The sequence below is a fragment of the Pogoniulus pusillus genome, chromosome 29 (genome assembly GCF_015220805.1).
Source record: "Pogoniulus pusillus isolate bPogPus1 chromosome 29, bPogPus1.pri, whole genome shotgun sequence".
NCBI classification, from domain to species: domain Eukaryota; kingdom Metazoa; phylum Chordata; class Aves; order Piciformes; family Lybiidae; genus Pogoniulus; species Pogoniulus pusillus.
Window position 1 is genome coordinate 1,909,810 of NC_087292.1, and position 22,293 is coordinate 1,932,102.

General features: G+C 57.8%; 1 protein-coding gene across 3 annotated transcripts; it reads left to right on the forward strand.

Moving 5' to 3' along the window:
* Window positions 1-15,986: 15,986 nt before the first annotated feature.
* On the forward strand, window positions 15,987-21,129 carry LOC135188223 (CMP-N-acetylneuraminate-beta-galactosamide-alpha-2,3-sialyltransferase 2-like). 3 transcript variants are annotated; one of them, XM_064167518.1, is made up of 7 exons: window positions 15,987-16,072; window positions 17,719-18,076; window positions 18,869-19,059; window positions 19,356-19,535; window positions 19,927-19,972; window positions 20,157-20,276; window positions 20,400-21,129. In XM_064167518.1, the coding sequence occupies exons 2-7, from the start codon at window positions 17,822-17,824 to the stop codon at window positions 20,565-20,567; spliced, it is 960 nt and encodes a 319-aa protein (XP_064023588.1). In that variant the 5' UTR covers window positions 15,987-16,072; window positions 17,719-17,821; the 3' UTR covers window positions 20,568-21,129. The 3 variants fall into 3 exon arrangements, with proteins under 3 accessions (XP_064023588.1, XP_064023590.1, XP_064023589.1); XM_064167520.1 differs by having other exon boundaries at window positions 18,905-19,059; XM_064167519.1 differs by lacking the exon at window positions 15,987-16,072 and having other exon boundaries at window positions 17,584-18,076.
* The last annotated feature ends 1,164 nt before the right edge of the window (window positions 21,130-22,293 follow it).

Consider the following 22,293-nt stretch of genomic DNA (forward strand, 5'->3'; position numbering starts at 1 on the left):
GGCAGAGGGGAGATTGAAAGTGGCTGTTAGGAAAGGGTTCTTTGCAGTGAGGGTAGTGAGACACTGGCACAGGTTGCCCAGGGGGGTTGTGGAGCACAGAAGCACAGAGTGGGATCTTTGATCCCATTCTGTGCTCCACAACCACCCTGGAGGTGTTCAGGACCAGGCTGGATGAGCCCTTGAGCAACCTGTTCTAGTGGGAGGTGTCCCTGCCTGTGGCAGGGGATTGGAACTGGCTGAGCTTTGAGCTCCCAGCTCCCTTCCAGCCTAAATCATTCTATGATTCTATGACAAGCAAAACATTAACCTGCAGATGCTGTATGGAGCATGGACAGCAGCAAAGAAAGGGTGAAAGCAGAGCTGCCTTGTGTGCAGCAGATGAGCAAAGAGAAACAGGAACAGCAAGAGGTGCCTCAGCTGCCCTGGGATTCTGGAAACAGACTGTGTGGACAAGGCAGGGCTGGAAAATCCTCTTCCTAGGTAGGACTCCAGTATGAGAGTCAAGAACAAGGAGGTGGTTCCTTGTATTGGATTGTGTGGAACCAGAGCAGGACACAAGTACTAGAGAATAAAGGATGGAGATTGTATTGGGTTTGGCTGAGCTGGAGCTGGTTCTATGCCACAGCAGAGCTTTGGCTACTGCTGAGCAGCCAGGCTGTGCTTTTCCAACATTCCCCCACCCCAACAGTAGGCTGAGGGATGGGCAAGACCTTGGAGGGGACCCAGCCAGGCCAGCTGACCCAAACTGCCCAAAGGGGTGCTCAGTGCCCTCTGGCATCAGCTCAGACACAAAAGCTGAGTGAAAGGAGGCAGTGTGGGGACATTGGTTGATGGGTTTTGGCCTCCAGGGCAGCTGCTTCACCTGTCAGAACCCTGCTTCCCAGGAGTGATCCCACATCCTCTGCTGATGGGGAGTAGGGAACAAGATTGGTTTGCTCAGCCTCCAGATGCAGCCTTGGCTTTGGCTCTTCATCCTCTTAAACTGCTTCTACCTTGACCCACAAAGCCTCTGGTTATGTTTGCCCTGCCCATCTGAGAAAGGGAGTAATAGGGTGGTTTTGGTGGGCATCTGCCCCCCCGCTGTAAAGGGTTGACCCTCCTTGGGGGTGGTCTGAACCTGACCCCAACCCCATCTCCTCCTGACTCCTCCCTGGGGCACTCCAACCCTGACCCCAGGTGTAGTGGATATCCCACTCCTGCTTCCTGCCAATATCCCCTATAAACCCAGAGGAACTTCTGTTTCTTTTCCTCTCTTTGCCTTCCCTGCCTGCCAACACCACCCTTGTTCCTGCTGCTCCTGGTTTTGCCCTGTGGCCATCCTACCATACTGTGGGACCACCACTTCCCGAGTCTACCTCCATCCATTGCCATCAATCTGCTTGTATATACATTTCTGTATCTTGGCTCCCATCCCCACACCTCTTTGTAGCTCCCCTGACCTTAAATAACTTTTATTTCTTAGAATAAAGCAGGTTGGAAGAGACATCCAAGCTCATCCAGCCCAACCTATCCAATCAACCAGACCATGGCACTAAGTGCCCCAGCCAGGCTTGGCTTCAACACCTCCAGCCACAGCCACTCCACCACCTCCCTGGGCAGCCCATTCCAGTGCCAATCACTCTCTCTGCCAACAGCTTGCTCCTCACATCCAGCCTATACTTCCCCCACCACAACTTGAGGCTGTGTCCCCTTCTTCTGGTGCTGTCTGCCTGGCAGCAGAGCCCAACCCCACCTGGCTACAGTCTCCCTGCAGGTAATTGTGGACAGCAGTCTTGTTAAAGCTTTTAACTTCCAAATGGAACCAAGACCCTTCTTTGGGTGCTTCACCCCTTTTTCCTCTCTACATCCATTTCCTTTCTTTCCAAAGGGGCAGAGAGGAAAGCATCCTATGAATGTGTTGTTCTGTTAGGTAGTTGAGTCTCTGGGTAGCTGAAATCAGACCACTACACCCATCAGAGCCAAACCACCACAGATGTCCCCCCAACCCCCAGAGGCACTACAGCTAACCAACCACTAACCCCAACCCTAAATCCAAAGAAAGCTGGAATGACAAAAATTCATGAAGAAAGACCTGCAAGAGTGGTTCTGACTCTGGCCATGGTGCCCTGTGCCTAGGGCTTGGACTGCAACAGCGACCCTTGTGCTCGCTCAGCCTCAGCGAGAGCTCTGGCTCCAACCCAGCCAGGGATCAGCCAATGCCTACCCCCACAAGAAAGGGGCCACCCTGAACACTGTGGTACCTCTTGTGGAAGCCCTGGCCCCATCTCAGAAGCCCAGGAGTTGTGGGGGTAGCACATCCCCTTGGGTGGGAAGGACAAGAACCTTGCACTCAGCTCAGCCTTGGGAAGAGCTCCAGCGCCAACCCGAATGGCAAGCACCCAGCTGCTGCACCCACTGGAGAGGAGCCACCAGGAATGCTGTGGCCCCACCTGCAAGGAGCCTGGCCAGCACAGAGCCCCATCAGTTTTGGGGGTTACCACCTTGCTTTGAGGTATAGATCCTGGATGCTTCATTCAGGACATTAGGAGACAATTTTTTCCCAGCAGGAGTGGTCAGACACTGGCACAGGCTGCCCAGAGAGGTGGTTGAGCCACCAACCCTGGGGGTGTTTGAAAGTCATTTGGATATGGTTTAAGGTGGTTGAAGTCATTGAGGCCAAGGTTTAAGGGTGAACCTTGTAGAGATAATGGTTGTCCTTGGTGATCCTGAAGTGCTTTTCCAACCAGAATGTTTCTGTGATCCATCTTCTGCTCAGCTCCAGGAAGAGCTCCAGCACCAACCCAAACTGGGAACACTCAACCTGGAACGTTGTGATCCTTCCTGTGGAGCCCCAAGCCACCATCTCAGGATGCCAGCACTTTTGGGGGTACCACCTCGCCTCAGGCAGGAAGCTCTTCATGCTTCTGCTTGGCTTCAGGGAAGAGCATCAGCACTGCCCCCATCTGGGAAGGTCCATCCCTGTGGCCTCAGGGAAGGTGCCACCCTGATTGCTGTGGCCTCTCACTCACTAAAATGCTTCTCTGATGATGTGAGGGGGCAACAGTGTTTTCCTACTGAAAAAGAAGAGATGGAGACTGTGACTAAGGAAGAAGCCTTTGGAGTGAAGAGAGCTCAGGTGAGGACTAAACAGATACCTTCTGGGTTTGGTTCTGCCAGTGGCTGGAAATGAAAGCTCTGCACTCACAGGTGTAGGCTTCATAGGTGTGGATGAATCCAAACTAATTTTGTTGATACCAAAGTCCTGGGGGGGGGGGGTTTCCACTTTTACATCTGAAAACCAGTTTGGGGCAGGCTAGGCTTTGAGGTGGCACTTTGAGCAGCACAAAGTGGCATTCAAGAGACCTCCTCTTCTAAATGGGCACCACAAAAGGGAACCAAACTCTACCAAAGCAATCTGCTTGCACTCAGAAACCATCTCCTTAGGGGAGAAGAGAAGGAAGGGACCCAACCCCCAGAAGGTGTTTTGCAGCACACAGCTGTTTCAGCTTGGCTGGGAAATAAGCTGCTTTTCTTCTAGCAGCAAAAAGAAAGTGGATTTGTTTTCTCTCCCAGCAACTTCCCCTCCTCTGCCTGTGTGCCAGATGCTGCCTGGATGGATCCAAGCAGTTATCAGCTCCTTCTATGCCATTCCTCCTCATCGCCACAGCCCTCCACTAGCATCCCCTCAAGCTAACCCCAGGACAGCCATTAACATAAGTACAGCATGAGCATAAGAGCCAAAGGCCACTGCAGAGCACAGACACAGCAGCCCAGCTCTGCTTTTCCCCCTGCTGCACATCAGCCCTTTCTGCTCTGTTGGTTTGTCCAGCAGATCAGATCACTGAGGCTTGAACAGACCTTTAAGATCATCAAATCCAACCATAACCACTAAACTATATCCTGCAGCACCACATCTACAGCTCCTTAAGCCCCTCCAGGGATGGTGACTCCTCCACCTCCCTGGGTAGCCTGTTCCAGTGTCTCACTGATCTGTGATCAATTTCTTCACATCCAATCTAAGCTTTCCTGGCACAACTTGAAGCTCATTTCCCCTCCTCCTAGCACTGGTTACTTCAGAGAAGAGACCAACACCAGCCTCACCCCAACCTCCTTTCAGGGAGATGTGGAGAGCAGTGAGGTCTCCCCTCAGCCTCTTCCAGACTAAACCACCCCAGCTCCTTCAGCCACTCCTCACATGAGGCCCTCCAAAGCCCTCACCAGCCTCACTGCTCCTCTCTGGACACACTCCTTCCTCTCAATGTCTTCCCTGTCCTGTGGCACCCAGAACTGAACTCATTACTCAATCTGTGGCCTCACCAGCACTGAGTAGAGGGGCACCACCACTGCCCTACTCCTGCTGGACACACTGGGTTTGGTCCAGGCCAGGATGCCTGTGACCTTCTTGGCCACCTGGACCATGTTCAGCTGCTGTCTACCAGACCCCCAGATCCTTTTCCACCAGGCTGCTTTCCAACCACTCTGCTGCCAGCCTGTAGTGTTGCTTGGGCTTGTTGTGACCAGAATGCAGGATCTGGTACTTAGCCTTGTTAAACCTCATTCCACTGACCTCAGCCCACTCATCTAACCTGTCCAGATCTCTCTGCAGAGCCTTCCTACCTTTGAGCAGATCCTACTCACTTCAATGCCATCTGCTCTCTGTGTCCTCCCCTTTACAACTCTGTTATGTGCTGGCTCCAAGAGGTTACTGAAATCATTAGAAGATCTCCCTCTGATGAATTCACTGCACCTGGGGAGTGGACTCCAGAAGCATCTGAATTTCAGGAATACATCAGCCCCCATGCTCAGGCAGAAAGACCTCCAGCTGCCTGCTTCAAGCAACTCAAGAGAGCATAAGGAAAGCCAGCAGATACTTCCCTTTGCTAAAGCAGCTAAGCAAAGCTGAAGCAGCACCCAGGGGACCGATTGCCCTTGCAGGATGAGCTAACACAGGCACCCAGCAGAAGCTCAGAGACCAAACCAAACTTCCTTCCAGCTCAGCATCAGACATTTGCCCAGAAACAAAGCTCCAGCAGTTACCATCCAATACCTCCCAACATGTGGTTGGCAGAAATGACCTCCCCATCCTGCCACAACAGTGCCAAAGCTTGGTACACAGCACAAGGTGACAGCTCACCCACCTGGTTACTGTGTTCTCCAGGCACAGTGTCGCTCTGCAGCGTCAGCTCTCAACACCAGCATCTACTGGCCATGGCCTGGGGTGAGTATTTGATGCCTTTTGCCAGGAGCAGACTGAAAAGGAGAGAAAGAGCCCAAGTCAGCATTTTTCCTCCCTCAAATAGGCAGCTAAGATCAAATAACTGAAGCCAGAGGAGCACGAGACAGGTTTGAGGGCTTGGAGACAGTCTGCCCTGCACTCCCTTCTGCATCAACTCCCTGCACAGAGCATCCACCACATTCTCTGCTATAAGGCAACCCAGCAAGTGTAGGAGGTGAATAAGAAAGGAGAAGTAGAACCCCAAGTACCAGGAGAAAGAGCTCATCCAAGAGCACAGACACCCCCCTGCCCCCCAGCCCAGGTTTGGTTCTGCCCATGGTGCTAGTGGGAACAGCACCAACCCCAGAACATGTTTGCATGTTCCTGTCCCAGCCTGGACAGTTCAAGCAGCAGAAGTACCAAACCCCAGAGCCACTGCAAGTGTTAATACTGCCTTGGGGTCAGCTCTACTTAACTCCTCTGCTCTCAAGACTTACAAACATGAGAGCAAAGCAACTCACATTTGCAGCTACATTTGAGCCTGGAAGGAGGGGTCTCCAAACTCCTGGGCTGGGAACGTGCTGCTCAAGAGACCCTTCAGTGTCACAGGTTATTAAATGACTTTTGCCCCCCCTCCTTTTCACTCCAGCTGGAGCAGCAGGAGCTCTTCCAGCAGTAAGCTGCTAGGGACCCAGTTGCATCAGTAGATACAGACAGCCCTTGTTGCTGCTGAACATCTCAGTGCATCCAAACCAGCCAAGAGCTCTTTTGTTCCACAGCAGAGCTACTGCCTTCACACAGAGAGCAGCTCACCTTGACACAGGTCTCAGGTCTGGGGTTCTCTTCCCCAAAACCTTCCTTTGCCCATGACAACTGCAGCCACAATATCCTCAGAACACCACAGAGCGGTTTGGGTTGAAGAGACCTTTGAAGATCATCTACTCCAACCCCCCTGCACTCAGCAGAGACATCTGCAACTAGAGCAGGTTGCTCAGAGCCTCAAACAATCTCACCCACAGTGCTTCCAGGCATGCAGCAGCTCTCAACTCTCTGGGCAACTTGGACTAGGGTCTCACTACCCTCAGTGCCAAACATTTCTTCCTTCTCTCCAACCTGAATCTCTTTTAGTTCAAACCATCACCCTTTGTCCTGGCACAGCAGGTTGTCCCCAGCTTCTTACTTATAGAAGCATAGAATCAGCCAGGTTGGAAGAGACATCCAAGCTCATCCAGCCCAACCCATCCAATCAACCAGACCATGGCACTAAGTGCCCCAGCCAGGCTTGGCTGCAACACCTCCAGCCACGGCCACTCCACCACCTCCCTGGGCAGCCCATTCCAATGCCAATCACTCTCTCTGCCAACAACTTCCTCCTCACATCCAGCCTAGACCTGCCCTGGCACAGCTTCAGGCTGTGTCCCCTTCTTCTGTCCCTGGCTGCCTGGCAGCAGAGCCCAACCCCACCTGGCTACAGCCTCCCTGCAGGAAGCTGCAGACAGCAATGAGCTCTGCCCTGAGCCTCCTCTGCTGCAGGCTGCACCCCCCCAGCTCCCTCAGCCTCTCCTCACAGGGCTGTGCTCCAGGCCCCTCCCCAGCCTTGCTGCCCTTCTCCAAACACCTTCCAGCACCTCAACAGCATCTCTCTTGATTTGAGGAGCCTGAAAGGCCCACCAGAAAACCTCCCTAGAGCCTTCTCTTCTTTGGGCTGCACACCCCCAACACTCCCAGTTTGGCCCTACAGCAGAGGGCTTCCAGTCCTGCCAGCATTGCTGTGGCCTCCTCTAGCCCTGCTCAGCAGAGCAGAGCCCCCTCCCTGGCCCTGCTGCCCACACTGCTGGAGATGCAGCCCAGGGCATGGGTGGCTTCTGTGCCAGCCAGGAGAGGTTCTCATTACCCTTCCCTTCCCACTGCTGAACATGCCTTTGCTCAGGTCCCTTTCCAAGCCACACCTCTGCTCTCCTTTCTTATTCATATCACAGGTCAGCTCTGACAGTTGCAGCTAAAACCCAGGACTGTGGAAACATCTTCCTATTCCTAGCACACTCTGTGCTTCCTCTCTCTTTAACAAAGCCTGGATCACAGAGCCAAGATAATTCTTCTCTCAAGTTCATTAACTATTTACAGCATGCTGCCAGCAGGGTTTGATGTGGAAGCAGTTTAGCTCACACAGATTTGCAGGCAGCAGCAAACAGGCTCCAAAGGTCCACCTAACCAGGCTCTCTCTCTTCACCTCCTTCTAAAGTCCCAGGTGATATTAAAGCAGCAGCTATGATGGCAGCTGGTCCAATACAGCTCCCACCCTCTGGCATGCAGCTGGTCTCACAGAGCTCCCACCACAAAGGAACCAGAACCAAGGAGGTTGCCCAAGCTGTTGTAGCTCCATTCAGTAGAGAACAGCTGCCTCCATCCCCTCATTTCTAGCCACCACCTAAACATGCCTCCCATGGACAAATAAAGCTTGGTCTGTGTTCAGTTAAGAGAGAATTTAAGGCTCCACAACACTGCTTGCCCCACTGTGGTGCATGCCCACCAGACCCACAGCCTACCTGTGCTGCCACCAGACCAGGAGCCTGTGCTTCAGGTGAGAAAGAGCTGCTGAAGACACTTCAGAGAGCACAGCCACTGCCGAGGGAACAAGTCCAGCCTCTGCAGGAAGCCTCCCCCAGCAAAGCCAGAGAGTCTGAACCCCTTCAGCTGTGCTCCCCACCCAGTCTCTGGCCCTTTTAAAGCACCACCCATCACTGATGGGCTTCAGCTGTGCTGGAGGACACCTCCCGTGCTCAGCACCCTCCCAGCCCACTTCAGAAAGTCATGAAGGTTGGCAAAGGTCATAAAGTCCAACCTAACATCACCATGTCCTGGAGTGTTTTCTGATCACCTCCAGGGATGGTGCTCAGCCACCACTGCCCTGCCCAGACTCTTCCAGTGCTTGACAGGAGAAAATAAGTTCCCAATGTCCAACCCAAAGAATATTCAAAGTAGGATGAGAGAGAATGGAACTCAGTGGTGAGTTGCAATCCCTGCTGAGATGTGTGAGGGGTAGGAAATGCCATATGCTAAAGCACTTAATTTAGTCCTGGAGGTTTATAGTCTCTGGGGAAGTCTGCTCAGGACTCTCTAACAGGCACTGCAACAGAAAAGCTGGAAAATCAATGCAATTGCTTGGCTGCCCAACAGAGAGGGGAAGGATGGAGGTGAGGATGGAAGCCAGGGAATGGCTGGGAGAATCCAAGGGTATATAACAGTCTGAAGTGTGTGTGTGTGTATAGTAATAACCTGTTTCATCTGGGCAAGTGGGAGAGGAAAGGGTGTGGATGTCACAGAGCACAGAGAGTCTGGTAGACTGGATCCATGGCCAATGTTAGTAGGATGAGCTTCAGCAAGGCCAAGTGCCAGCTCCTGCACCTGGGCCACAACAACCCCAAGCAACACTCCAGGCCTGGGGCAGTGTGGCTGGAAAGTGCCTGGCAGAAAGGGACCTGGGGGCTGTAATGGGCAAGCAGCTGAGCAGGAGCCAGCAGTGCCCAGGTGGCCCAGAAAGCCAATGGCAGCCTGGCTGGGATCAGGAATGCTGTGCCCAGCAGGAGCAGGGAGGGGATTGTGCCCTGGCACTGGGCACTGGTGAGGCCACAGCTCAGCAGCTGTGTCCAGTTTGGGGCACCTCAGTACAAGAGAGCTGTGGAGGTGCTGGAGGCAGTGCAGAGGAGGGCAGGGAAGCTGGGGAAGGGCTGGGGAAGAGATCTGATGAGGAGAGACTGAGGGAGCTGGGGATGGTTGGTGTGAGGAGGAGGAGGAGGCTGAGGGCAGAGCTCATCACTGCCTGCAGCTGCCTGAGAGGAGGCTGTGCAGAGGTTGGTGCTGGGCTCTGCTCACAGGTACTTAGTGGCAGAAGAAGAGGGAATGGCCTCAAGCTGCAGCAGGGCAGGCTTAGGCTGGCCAGGAGGAGAAGTCCTTTGGCAGCAAGAGTGGTCAGGCCCTGGCACAGGCTGCCCAGGGAGGTGGTGGAGTCCCCAAGCCTGGAGGTGTTTGAAGGTGTTTGGCTGTGGTGCTTGGGGCTGTGGCTCAGGGTGAGCCTTGCAGAGCAGGGTCAGTGCTTGGGCTCAGTGTCCCAGGAGCCTTTTCCAACCTGAATGATTCCCTGATGCTATGAATACCAGGCCAGCTTCAAATGTGCTGCTTTACGTTCAGAGAACAAAAACGATAGCCTGAGCCTTTGGAGGACACTGTTGAGCCCTGTGGGGACGTCGGTGATGAGGATGCAGAGAATCTTTGTTATCTGAGGTTTCATCTAGGAGCCTTTTCGTTTGTGCAGGCACACTCTGCCTTGCTCCCCTCACCGGGATGGATTCAGAGGTAACTGAAGGCTGCCCAGGCTCTTTGTCGCTGTGCTGGAGGGCACCATTCACACAGCTACAAACAGATACTCGACTGTGTTTATCTTACACTCCTCAGGGACTCCCTCTCCTTCAGCCTTGTGCCCCACGCCATGGGATCTAACATCTTCACATGATTGTTAAATTGAGAAGACTTAGAGAAGGGGGTGGAGAGGGAGGGGAATTCGAAAAATCACGTTAAAAAAAAAGTAAGTCCGAGGGGAAGGAAATAAAACCTCTCCCCCACGGTGCAAAGAAGATGCCATGGCAACAGCAAGGCCCACGGCTTGCCTTATGGAAGTCCCAGACTAGATAAGGGATCGTCTCTCCTGGGACAGTTCGCCTCGGAAAGCAGAGGGGAGGGCGGAAAACCCAATAAACCACGAGGAGAAAAGAGCAGCAGGCTGACCGTGCGCCCCTAGCCTCCAGCTCCCGTCCCAGCCCCTGCCTCTTCCCCTTGCGCCTACCCAGCCGCAGCTGAGCCGCGGGCGGGCGCGGCGCGGCCCCGGGCTGCGGGTCGAGGAGGAGCGGGGAGGCGGCGGGAGGGAGGCTCCGTTAGCCAGGAGTTTCCTCGGGATCCCTTCCGAAGTGCCCTCCCCTCCTCGTTCCCTCCTCTCCGCCCCCGACAGAAACCTCAACCAGCCCCGCTCCAAAGCCGGCGCCGGCGGAGCGGCTGCGGGTCCCGGTCCCGGCCGGGCGAGCGCAGAGGTGTCCGTCGGGTGGCACCGACGGCAGCCTCCTGGGGAGGACGCGTCCAGCCCAGCGAGCCCGGCAGTCGTTGGTGCACTGCAGCTTCTCTCCCCGCTCCCCTCCTGCTCCTCTCTTCCTCTGCTCCCTAGGGCATTTTGGGTGGATTGTGGAGGACCTCCTCGCCTTCGCTGCTCACCTGGCGCTCCCACCGGGCTTGGCAGCGCTCGGGGCCAGCGGACAGACCTTTTTTCTCATTCTTTTTTTCGTTCTTCTTTTCCCTTTGGAGATTATTTTCCCCCAACGACTCCCCTCTTTTTTTCCTCCCCCCCCCCCCTTTTTTTTTTTTCTCTTTCTCCCTTTCTTTTTCCCTTATTCTTTTCCCTGTCTTGAGATTTTTTTCTCCCCATTCCTTGCTTCCCTTCCCCTCCTTCCCTTCCCTTCCCTTCCCTTCCCTTCCCCTCCTTCCCTTCCCTTCCCTTCCCTTCCCTTCCCTTCCCTTCCCTTCCCTTCCCTTCCCTTCCCTTCCCTTCCCTTCCCTTCCCTTCCCTTCCCTTCCCTTCCCTTCCCTTCCCTTCCCTTCCCCTCCTTCCCTTCCCTTCCTTCCCTTCCCTTCCCTTCCCTTCCCTTCCCTTCCCTTCCCTTCCCTTCCCTTCCCTTCCCTTCCCTTCCCTTCCCTTCCCTTCCCTTCCCTTCCCTTCCCTTCCCTTCCCTTCCCTTCCCTTCCCTTCCCTTCCCTTCCCTTCCCTTCCCTTCCCTTCCCTTCCCTTCCCTTCCCTTCCCTTCCCTTCCCTTCCCTTCCCTTCCCTTCCCTTCCCTTCCCTTCCCTTCCCTTCCCTTCCCTTCCCTTCCCTTCCCTTCCCTTCCCTTCCCTTCCCTTCCCTTCCCTTCCCTTCCCTTCCCCTCCTTCCCTTCCCTTCCCTTCCCTTCCCTTCCCTTCCCTTCCCTTCCCTTCCCTTCCCTTCCCTTCCCTTCCCTTCCCTTCCCTTCCCTTCCCTTCCCTTCCCTTCCCTTCCCTTCCCTTCCCTTCCCTTCCCCTCCTTCCCTTCCCTTCCTTCCCTTCCCTTCCCTTCCCCTCCTTCCCTTCCCCTCCTTCCCTTCCCCTCCTTCCCTTCCCCTCCTTCCCTTTCCCTCTTTCCCTTCCCCTCCTTCCCTTCCCCTCCTTCCCTTCCCCTCCTTCCCTTCCCCTCCTTCCCTTCCCTCCTTCCCTTCCCTCCTTCCCTTCCCTCCTTCCCTTCCCCTCCTTCCCTTCCCTTCCTTCCCTTCACTTCCCTTCCCTCCTTCCCTTCCCTCCTTCCCTTCCCTCCTTCCCTTCCCTCCTTCCCTTCCCTCCTTCCCTTCCCCTCCTTCCCTTCCCCTCCTTCCCTTCCCCTCCTTCCCTTCCCCTCCTTCCCTTCCCCTCCTTCCCTTCCCCTCCTTCCCTTCCCCTCCTTCCCTTCCCCTCCTTCTTCTCAAGCAACCTCCCCCCGGGCCCTGTAACACTTCTCCACAGCCTCCCACCACCGGGAAGACATCGTGAGGCCGGACCCGGCCTTCGGCTGCGGTGAGCTGCCCGCGGAGCTGCCCGCGGAGCTGCCCGCGGAGCCCCGAGGCCGCCGCTTCCTCCTCCAGCGCCGCCGCACCGGGATGGTTCCTCTCGCCGACGGCGCAGGCACTTTCTGAGCTAGGAAGCAAGGCACAACTCGGGGGACGGGAGCGGGGGCGCCGAGCTCTGTACGGGACCCCCTGCCCCGCGGCGGAGCTGGCAGCGGCGGAGCTTCCCCGGCCGCTGCGCGGTGCGCTGAGCGGTGCTCGCCTCGCTGACTGACGGCACCGGAGGGATGCTTCGGGAGACTCCTGCGGGCGAAGTCATTTAATCCGGGCAAGAGCCCGGCGCTGCCGAACTTGGTGGCGTCTGATGGAAGTGGGCACTTGGCGGACGGCTGCGTTAGCCCTGCTGCCAGGGGCCGCGCTGAGCTCCGCGCAGCTGGGTGCAGGAACTGCAAGAGGGCTTCTGGTGAGTGCCCGCTGAGATGGATAAAAGTGATGCTGCAATTCTGGACGTGTTCTACACAGTCTGGATGCGTTCCTCTGTGACCTGGGTCAGAGAGCGCTGTCCTGCTCTGGCAGGGGGGTTGGACTCGGTCTGCTGCGGTCTCTTCCAACCCCTAGCACCCTGTGAGCCTGTGAAATCTCTTGCACCCTCTGGATTTGGGAGAGCACTGTAAAAGCAAAGAGTCTTTCATTTCCCCTCCTTTTTATGTGTTTGGGGTTTTTGTGGGTTGTTTTTTTTTCTTCCTAGTTGTAATATATTTGAGCGAAAAGGAGACCTAAAGAAACTCCCTGTAAGGGAATCTGTTCAAGAGGGGATCAGATCCCATCCTCTGCCTGAACCAAACGTTTCCAACTCCGTGCAGTGCTCTGCTGCATCTGGTAGCTGCAGTGGAGGTAAAGGAGCTCTGCTTTTCAAGTTGTCCTGCTTCGAGGTGGTGATGCTTATTGGTCATGGGACAGTGCTCAGGTCCTGAGGAGGCTGAATGCCACTGGGAACTTGAGATTGCAACTGCTCCTGCAAGCCCTGGAGGGAAATGATAAACTGAAGGATAGTAAGGGAAAAAACAAAGAGATCTCATCTGGATAGTAGGGAAATGTTGTGAAATTCAGCAGGCTGAGCAGGCAAGGCAGGTCCCATCAAAGTAAGGTCTGCACATGTTGCATTAAGTGTTTCCAGTGTGACTGCACAGCCTGTGGCCCATCTGAGCAGGGCCAGGGTTATATTCATGGATTACAGACTTGCAGACCCTCTTTTGATAGTCCACAGCCATAAGCTGTCACCCACGAGTGCAGCAAGGCATGAGCCCCAGGCACCAGCACCAGAACGAGGGGACACAGCCTCAAGCTGTGCCAGGGCAGGTTCAGGCTGGATGTGAGGAGGAAGTTGTTGGCAGAGAGAGTGATTGGCATTGGAATGGGCTGCCCAGGGAGGTGGTGGAGTGGCCGTGGCTGGAGGTGTTGCAGCCAAGCCTGGCTGGGGCACTTAGTGCCATGGTCTGGTTGGTTGGGCAGGGCTGGGTGCTAGGTTGTGCTGGCTGAGCTTGGAGCTCTCTTCCAACCTGGTTGACTCCATGATTCTGTGTCCCTTGTTTTACTCCTTACATGGAAAACACCCATGAGATGCTGCCACTGTGGTGAGGTTCAGAGAGCTCTGTGCCTCATGCTCCTTCCTTTGGTATCTCTGCTAAACATGCTGGGAGCAGCCAAACTGCACCAGCACCACCTCCCCTCTCTCTGGTCTGTAGGTTCAGCAGGTGAGGAGGGGGTGATGTTGGGGCCTGGCTGTGGTCTGTGGCTGCTGCACTACCCTGAAGTCCTGTGTCTTGGGGCACGTGAGGAGCTGTGCTCCTGTAGATCTTTTTGTCAGTAGTCTCACTTTCGTTTTTTCTTCTCTATTCTCAGGCCTCCAGAGGCCAGGACTTGGTCAGAAGCCTCTGGGCATGGGGCAGTGTCCTTGTGTTGCTTAATTTTCAGCTGCCACACTGCCACTTGCACCCCAGGAGAAGTTGGAACTGTCTGCAGAAGGTGGATGTGAACAAGTCTGTGCTGGCAGCTCTGCAGCTAAGGCCACTCATGGCCCAGAAGGCAAATGCCTTTGGCATCCACCTCTGCAGGTGTGGCCACTCAGCCCAAGAGCCCTTAAGACCTTCACCATCACCTCTCCAGCCTGGCCCTAAGGGTCCCTGTGGTGAAGCTTTGCTCTCTGTGAGGCAGCAGCAGCAGCAGGCTGCAGAAGGGTGAGACACAGGGGGGCAGAGGGAGGTTTTCTGGCTGCAGCTCCACACTCCTCCTCATGCTGTGCCTGCAGGGGCCACGAGTCACAGCCACAAGCCCAAAGCTCTCCAGAGCACAATTTGCAACTGAGGTTTCCCTGCAAACTTCCCAGTGGGTTTCCTCAGGGCTCTCCAGTCTCAGTGGAGGCTGGGAAATGAGGGCAGCTTTTTTTCCTGTCAGACTGCAGTGTGGGCTCCTGCTGTGGCCCCAGGAAGAGAGAGCAGGCCTAGCACCCAGAGCTGCTGGCACTTCATTGTGCCACCCTCTCTGCTGGCAAGGAAGCCACTGGGTGTCCTCTGGAGTAAAAGCAGAGAATCAGCATGCTGCAGTGAGCAAGGAGCAGCAGCAGCATGGCATGTCCAAGGGCAAGTGAGGAGCAGCTCTGCAGGAGCAGCTGCTGCATGCCCCAGGGCACTGGTGACACCTGGGCTTGGCACAGCTGGGCAGAGAGGCCACCTTTGGCTGTCTTGAGTTTCCAAATGTGAGAGGGGGATGAGGGATGCTTTTCCATGAAGCCATAGCTCTGCACTTGTTCACTGAGTTTCTCACCACCCTTGGCAGCCTCTGAAGAGGGCTGACCTCCCCTGGGCATGGCTCCTCTCCACTGGCTGTGACTTTCCAGTTGCCAAGGCACATTCCACAGCCTTCTTCTGCCCTCTCTGAGCCAAAATCCCATCCAGGTGAGCCAAAGAAGCCATCTGGTGAGGTGTTGGATGTGTGAGGCCATTGAGACCTCCATGTTGCTGGCGTGAGGGTCAGCAGAAGTTGAGCCACCCCAGGAGGACCTTTGATGGCAGAAGGGCAGTTCCACCCCAGGCAGCTTCTTCTACCCTCAGGGGAACATCCGTGGTGGATTTGCTGCTTTAGCCCTGGGAGCACGGCCAGGGCAACTGGTTCCAGTGGGATTGAGTCCAGCATCAGTAAGTTTGCAGATGACATCAAGCTAGCATGATGTGTGGAGCTGCTGGAAGGTAGGAGAGCCCTGCAGAGGGACCTGGCCAGGCTGGATGGGTGGGCAGAGGCCAATGGGATGAGACTGAACAAGGCCAAGTGCAGGGCTCTGCACTTTGGCTACAACAACCCCAAGCAGCACTACAGGCTGGGGCCAGAGTGGCTGAGAGCAGCCAGGCAGAGAGGGAGCTGGAGGTGGTGGGAGAGAGGAGCTGCAGAGGAGGCAGCAGTGCCCAGGTGGGCAGCAGAGCCAATGGCATCCTGGGCTGGCTCAGGAGCAGTGTGGGCAGCAGGACAAGGGAGGTTCTTGTGCCCCTGTGCTCAGCACTGCTCAGGCCACCCCTGGAGTGCTGTGTCCAGTTCTGGGCTCCTCCATTGCAGAGAGCTGTTGAGGTGCTGGAAGGTGTTTGGAGAAGGGCAGCAAGGCTGGGGAGGGGCCTGGAGCACAGCCCTGTGAGGAGAGGCTGAGGGAGCTGGGGGGGTGCAGCCTGCAGCAGAGGAGGCTCAGGGCAGAGCTCATTGCTGCCTGCAGCTGCCTGCAGGGAGGCTGTAGCCAGGTGGGGTTGGGCTCTGCTGCCAGGCAGCCAGCACCAGAAGAAGGGGACACAGCCTCAAGCTGTGCCAGGGCAGGTTCAGGCTGGATGTGAGGAGGAAGTTGCTGTCAGAGAGAGTGATTGGCATTGGAATGGGCTGCCCAGGGAGGTGGTGGAGTGGCTGTGGCTGGAGGTGTTGCAGCCAAGCCTGGCTGGGGCACTTAGTGCCATGGTCTGGTTGGTTGGGCAGGGCTGGGTGCTAGGTTGGGCTGGCTGAGCTTGGAGCAGTGCCCGCTGCGGTGCTGGGCTGTGCCAGAGGGCTGTGGTGGCAGGCTGGTGGCTGCCACCAGAGGAGGGGTGGCAGTGCTGCCCTCAGTGTGCCACAGGCTCTGCTCCCCCTCGCATCACGCTGCAGCACTTCCTCTTCCCGTGGCAGCTCCTGCAGCTTTCAGCCAGCAGTGCTGGGGCCACCCAGCCCAGAAGGTCACCTTTGCCTGGCTCTGCTCAGCGGAACTTTCTCTGCCCAGGTGAGGGCCTCCAGGGACAAGCTGCTGGGGACCCGCGGGCTGCTCCTGGCAGTGTCCCCTGGGGCCGAGGCGGGCTGGGGACATGGCTGTGGCCGCGGTGTGTGCCGGATGCAGCAGCTGCTTGGCTTGTGGCTGATGGGCTGGGGAACCCCAAGGCAGGGGCACCTCTGGGCGTGGGGCCAAGGGGCTGTAGGGTGAGGGTGCAGTGGGGAGATCTTGCCCATGGATCAGGCAGAGAGATGGAGCCACTCAGCCTTGCCCTCCCTGGTGACAGGGCACTGCAGAAAGCTTCAGGAAATACTCACTGTGCTTCCTAAGGCCCCTGGCTCCAGGCTTGCTGGCAGTGCTGGTGCTGGCCATGCAGCCACCAACCAGCTCATCGTCCTCCGTGGGCTGCATCTCAGCAACCTCTGAGGCTCCACCAGCACCTGAAGCAGTCCAGGGGACTGCTGGCTCCAAGCCCCCATGGTAGCTGCTCTTTGCCTCCATCGTGGCAAAGACTCGTGGCTGCTATAGCAGGGCAAAAGGCTGCCAGCAGGGAGAGCATTGATGGTGGTGTTCAGGATCAACCCCCCCAAGTCTGCAAGGCACAGATCAGAGAGGTTTGTGTCTGCATCCTGTTTAGGAGCACCCAGAGCTGTGCTTCCGCCGTGCTGGGGGTGGCTTCTTTGGGCTCCCCTCCCAGAGGGACTGCAGTGCTTGGTGAAGGAGCAGGCTTGCAGCGTGGTGAAACCCACTGCTGCCAGCTGGGCTCAGCCAAACCTCCCCCCTGCCCATCTCCTGTCTCTGCCCGGTGCTTGGACCCGTAGGAGCAGCACTTTTGCTGTCAGCTGCATGTCCTGCAGGAGGGATTTGAGTGCAGCTGCAGCTGTGCTGCAGGAGCAGCAGGAAATTGGTAAGGTGAAGAAACAAAGCAGTGCTGAGCTGTGGCCCCCCCTCAGCACCCAGGGTGCTGGGCAAAGCACAGGGTGCTCCTGTGCGGACAGGAGGGGGTTCTGTCCTTCAGCACTCCCCGTGCACCCCTCGCCTCCCAGACCTGCCACAGGCACTTCTGACCTTCAGAGGTGGTCCCTGCAGCCCAGCCCCTCCCTCTTGCCTTGGCCCGTGGGGGGCAGGCCTTGAGAGGCTGAGCACTTTGTGAGCTCCCTGAGAACGGGAAAATCCTTTGCCCTCTGACTTTAGCTTCACTGGGCTGCTGCTGCATGGCACACAGAGATGGCACTTGGGCAGAGGTACTGAAGAGAGGTTCCTGCAGGCAGGCAGCAGCACCTCCTGCCTCTCTCTGCTGGCAGCTGCAGGAACCTCTCCCCCGGGCTGCTGCAGGGAGTGCCTCGCTGGCTGCTCACCTGTGTGGGTAGCAAGGCTGAGGGGGCTCCTGTGCCCAGCAGCTGCTCCTCACTACCGGTGGGCATGGGCAGCAGGCGGCAGGTGAGTGGCTGCCACTCTAGAGGGGAGCTTGGTTTAAGTTGCTTTGCTGCTGCAGGCAGAACCCTGAAAGCACTGCAGGCAAAGCAGAGCTTCTTGCACAGTGAGTGCTGGCACCTGAGCCTGGGCAGCTGCAGCAGTGCCAGGAGCAGGGCACAGCAATAACGCCAGCCAATGGGGTGACGACGAAACGTGTGCCAGGCTGTTTCCGATCCCTGCAGGCTTGGTGAGCCGCCAAAGGGTGTCCTGAGGCAGCGAGTGGGAAGGATCCTGTGGTGCCATCGCTGCTGGTCCCTGTGGCATCTCCCTGCAGTGGCATGAGGGATGCTGTGCCAGAGGCGCATGCAGATGGTGCTGGCTCTGTGCCTGGTGCTGGTCCTCTGGCAGTGTTTCCGAGCCCCTACGGATAGCCTCCGGCCCCTCTCTCGGGCTCCCTCCTTCCTCAGCGCCCCCCCTGCGAGCTGCGGCGCCAGGGCGAACAGCTCCGCCTGGTTCTGCGCCCGCTACGACGCGGCCGTGGAGCCTCTGCTGAAGCGCACAGCCCCCGAGCTCCCCCCGGACGTGGTTCGCTGGTGGCTGGTGAGTGAGGGCGTGGGGGGCAGCTCCGAGCCCTTCCCAGGCTCCCCTCCCCTGTCTGTGGTGGGGAGAGGCCGAGGTCAGGTCAGACAGAATCAGTCAGGTTGGAAAAGGCTCCTGGGACACTGAGCCCAAGCACTGACCCTGCTCTGCAAGGCTCCCCCTGAGCCACAGCCCCAAACAACATCCAAACACCTTCAAACACCCCCAGGCTTGGGGTCTCCACCACCTCCCTGGGCAGCCTGTGCCAGGGCCTGACCACTCTTGCTGCCAAAGGACTTCTCCTCCTGGCCAGCCTAAGCCTGCCCTGCTGCAGCTTGAGGCCATTCCCTCTTCTTCTGCCACTAAGTACCTGTGAGCAGAGCCCAGCACCAACCTCTGCACAGCCTCCTCTCAGGCAGCTGCAGGCAGTGATGAGCTCTGCCCTCAGCCTCCTCCTCCTCCTCACACCAACCATCCCCAGCTCCCTCAGTCTCTCCTCATCAGATCTCTTCCCCAGCCCTTCCCCAGCTTCCCTGCCCTCCTCTGCACTGCCTCCAGCACCTCCACAGCTCTCCTGTACTGAGGTGCCCCAAACTGGACACAGCTGCTGAGCTGTGGCCTCACCAGAGCCCAGTACAGGGGATGTGAGGTCACTACTCCCTTGCCTCCAGGCTGTCCTGAACCCTTTTCCCAGTATCCCACTGGGGTTTTTGGTGCCTTTCCCTGGGCTCTGCTGGGAGGAGTGGGATTGTGTCCTCCTTGGGAGTGCTGGTGAGGAGTTGATATTGCCTATCCCTGTCCTTGCTCCATCAGACCCTGCAGGGTTCCCCAAGTGGCATCCATCTCCAGGACATAATCCAGAAGCTCTTCCACGTCCTCCAGTCCCCGAGCAGTGGTGTGCAGGACCCATCCTGCTGCAGGAGCTGTGCAGTTGTGGGGAACTCAGGGCGGCTCAGAGGCTCTGGCCATGGGCTGCAGATCGATGCCCATGACTGTGTGCTGAGGTGGGTGACATGGAGGGGCTTGGCCCCCTCCCTGTCTCCCCAGCATCCTGGATGCTCCAGCTCCTGGATACCCTGCGAAATCCATGGCTACAAGCCCTGCGATGGGAGGGGTCATGGCTGCTGGCCTGCTCCCGGGAGCAGGAGGCAACCCTGGGGCACACACTGGCTCCGTGTCACTCATGTGCCCTCTTTGCTACTGGCTGGGTGATGTGGTGCCCCTGCCTGGTGAGACTGGCAGCCTGGAGCTGGCACAGCGTGAGGCTTCATTTCAGCTGTGCCTTCCCACTGTGCCCTAGGATGAACAGAGCACAGGTTGCTGGCTTTGAGCTGGACGTGGGCAGGAGAACAACTCACCGCTTCGTGTACCCGGAGAGCGCCGTGGACGTGGGGCCTGATGTCCGCCTGGTGCTCGTCCCCTTCAAGCCGCTGGACCTGCAGTGGGCGGCCAGCGCCTTCTCCACCGGAGAGCTCACACGGTGCGTCGCCAGCTGGAGACCCTGGGGGAGGTGGGGAGTGGTCCCATGGACCCTGATGCCTCACTGGGCCCCTGTGGGATGAGACCCTCGTGGTTAGGGTGCTGGCAGCCCTCTGCTCTGCTGTTTGTGCTTTGGGTGCTGACCCTCCCCCTCGGGGCTTGGGCTGGCCTGTGACTTCCACAGGTGGCACGGTGGCTGTCCCCAGTGTGAGGCTGGATGTGCCCCTTCCGGAGCCGGGGCGGGGGCTGGGGCTGTGCCAGCCCGAGGAGGGAGGTGCCATGAGGCCAGGTGCTGCTGGGCACAGCCACTCTCTGCACGCTGGTCGCTTCCGAAGGAGCGGCGGCAGCAGCGGGGGTGCCTGGGGCTCAGCGCTGTCCCCCGGCTCTTGCAGCACGTACACCAGAGTGAAGCAGTTCATCAAAGCCGACAGGAGCAAGGTAAGGGCTCAGCAGGCTCCAGCTCCCCTGGGGCCCGCAGGGCTTCTCCGGGCGGGATTTTCGGAGGGTTGTGGGCACAGCGACGGCAGGCAGGAGGGCAGGAGGCTGCAGCGGCGGCAGGGGCTGGCTGTCCTGTTGGCAGCAGCATGGGCAGCAGCTGACGGCTCCGCCGCCGCCCGCGCAGGTGCTGGTCCTGAGCCCAACCTTCCTCAAGTACATCCAGGACAGGTGGACGCAGCGCCGCGGGCGCTACCCCTCCACCGGCTTCACGGCGCTGCTCTTCGCCCTGCACTCCTGCCAGCAGGTGAGCCTGCCCGCGGGGCTCGGCGCTGCCCGCGGGGCTCGGCGCTGCCCGCGGGGCTCGGCGCTGCCCGCGCTGCCGGCGCCGGGGCTGAACGCGGGGACAGCTCCTGCCGGCCTGCCGCAGGTCTCTGTGTTCGGCTTCGGCGCGGACAGCGAAGGCAACTGGCACCACTACTGGAAGAGAAACCGCTGGGCCGGAGGCTTCCGCAAGACCAGGGTCCACGACGCCGACGCTGAGTTCAGCACCATCCAGAGACTGGCAGCCGAAGGCAGGATCGCGTTCCACCAGTGATGCGCTGCCGAGAAGCTGAAGCCAGCCGCTGGTGCGGGAGCCGGCAGCCCCTTGCGCTGCCAGCAGCTGCCCGGGCTCCTTAGCTTGCTTCCCCCTGCCAGCGCCGCCACCTGCCTGGCCTCACGCTCCCTGCACTCCCCGGGGGTTCAGGGCTGCTGGGCGCTGTGGGTGCCAGAAGGTGAGGCTCCCGTGGTACCAGGTAGACTGCATTTGGCGGGACAGGGGCTGGGCATGGCTTTGCCCGTGCTGGCCGGGAGAGGATGGGGAGGTGGTAGGGGTGCAGGTGGCCGTGGTGCCTGCGAGCTGCTGTGCACCTTCCGAGGTGCCCACGGAGGCAGTGAGGGCAGCTGCTCAAACGTGGCTGCCTGCATGGGGGAGCTGAGGGCTCTTGGGGGAGGTCTGCAGCTCTCTGGGAGCAGGGAGAGGGGCACCTTCCCCTCCTCTCTTCTTACAACTAAGGAACCATTTCCAAAATCCTATCACAAAACGAGTAAGAGAGGGGGGAAAAGTCAAGCAGGCTGAAGCAGAAGAGGAGAGGCTCCAGCACAGCTGAAATGGTCTGGTGAATAAACTGCACACACACGAATGTGCTCTTCACGTTTGCTTGGCTCTCTGAGAGCTTGCTGCTTTGGCAGGACAGCACAAGCTGTGTCTGCATCACCCTGCAGAACAACACTGCAGCCCCCGCAGCCTGAGCTCCCCAGAGGAGGTTTTCTCTTCCAGGGCAAGGTCAGCAGGATAACTTTTCCCACCTTCAGTCCCCAACGGGAACAGCCTTGAACCAGACTCCTCTTCCCCATGGCCTCTTCTTTTTTCAGCTGGTTACACCACCAGATCTCTGCCACTCATGAGCTCCCATTTCAGAGTCACAGGACTGTCAGGGCTGGAAGGGATCTCAAGCATCATCCAGATCCAACCCCCCCTGCCACGGGCAGGGACACCTCACACCAGATCAGGTTGCCCAGAGCCACATCCAGCCTGGCCTTAAACACCTCCAGGGATGAGGCTTCCACCACCTCCCTGGGCAACCTGTGCCAGGCTCTCACCACCCTCATGCTGAACAACTTCTTCCTGAGGTCTAATCTAAGTCTCCTCTCCTCCAACTTGGATCCATTCCCCCCAGTCCTGTCACTACCTGATACCCTCAGAAGTCCCTCCCCAGCTTTCCTGTAGCCCTCTTCAGATGCTGCAAGGCCACAGTAAGGTCTCCCCAGAGCCTTCTCCTCTCCAGACTGCACAACCCCAACTCTCTCAGCCTGTCCCCACAGCAGAGCAGCTCCAGCCCTCTGCTCATCCTCTTGGCCCTTCTCTGGACACCTTCCAGCACCTCCAGATCTTTCATAGCAGAAGCCTGTATTACCCTGGCTGATTTTCTACCTCTCCAGATAGAATAGACAGGAGAGAGTGTGATGCTATCAGTTCTCCCCCCCAGAGCACAGGGCTTGCACCTTCACTTTCCCTCTCTTCCCTTTAGGTGCTGAGCAGTGCTCTGGTTCATGACCTCCCAAGCTTTACTGAGGCTCACAGGTACTTCCTTACCACAGCCCAGCAACCAGCTCTTGGTGAACTGTGGGCTAACCTCTTGCTGCACCACTCCCATGACTCCTGCGTGCTCTGCTGGGCCAGTGAAGCTGGTCAGGCCACACTTTTTGGCCCTGATAAACCAACAGAGGTACTTTGTCCCTCTCCTCACAGTCTAGAGTACTTTATGATCACAGCACAGTAG

Excerpts from the sequence above, each read along its gene's own strand:
- LOC135188223 (XM_064167518.1), top strand. The coding sequence starts at position 17,822 with ATGCTGTGCCAGAGGCGCATGCAGATGGTGCTGGCTCTGTGCCTGGTG. Across the intron at positions 19,973-20,156 it reads TCAAAGCCGACAGGAGCAAG|GTGCTGGTCCTGAGCCCAAC; the intron begins GTAAGGGCTCAG and ends CCGCCCGCGCAG. Across the intron at positions 20,277-20,399 it reads CCCTGCACTCCTGCCAGCAG|GTCTCTGTGTTCGGCTTCGG; the intron begins GTGAGCCTGCCC and ends GGCCTGCCGCAG.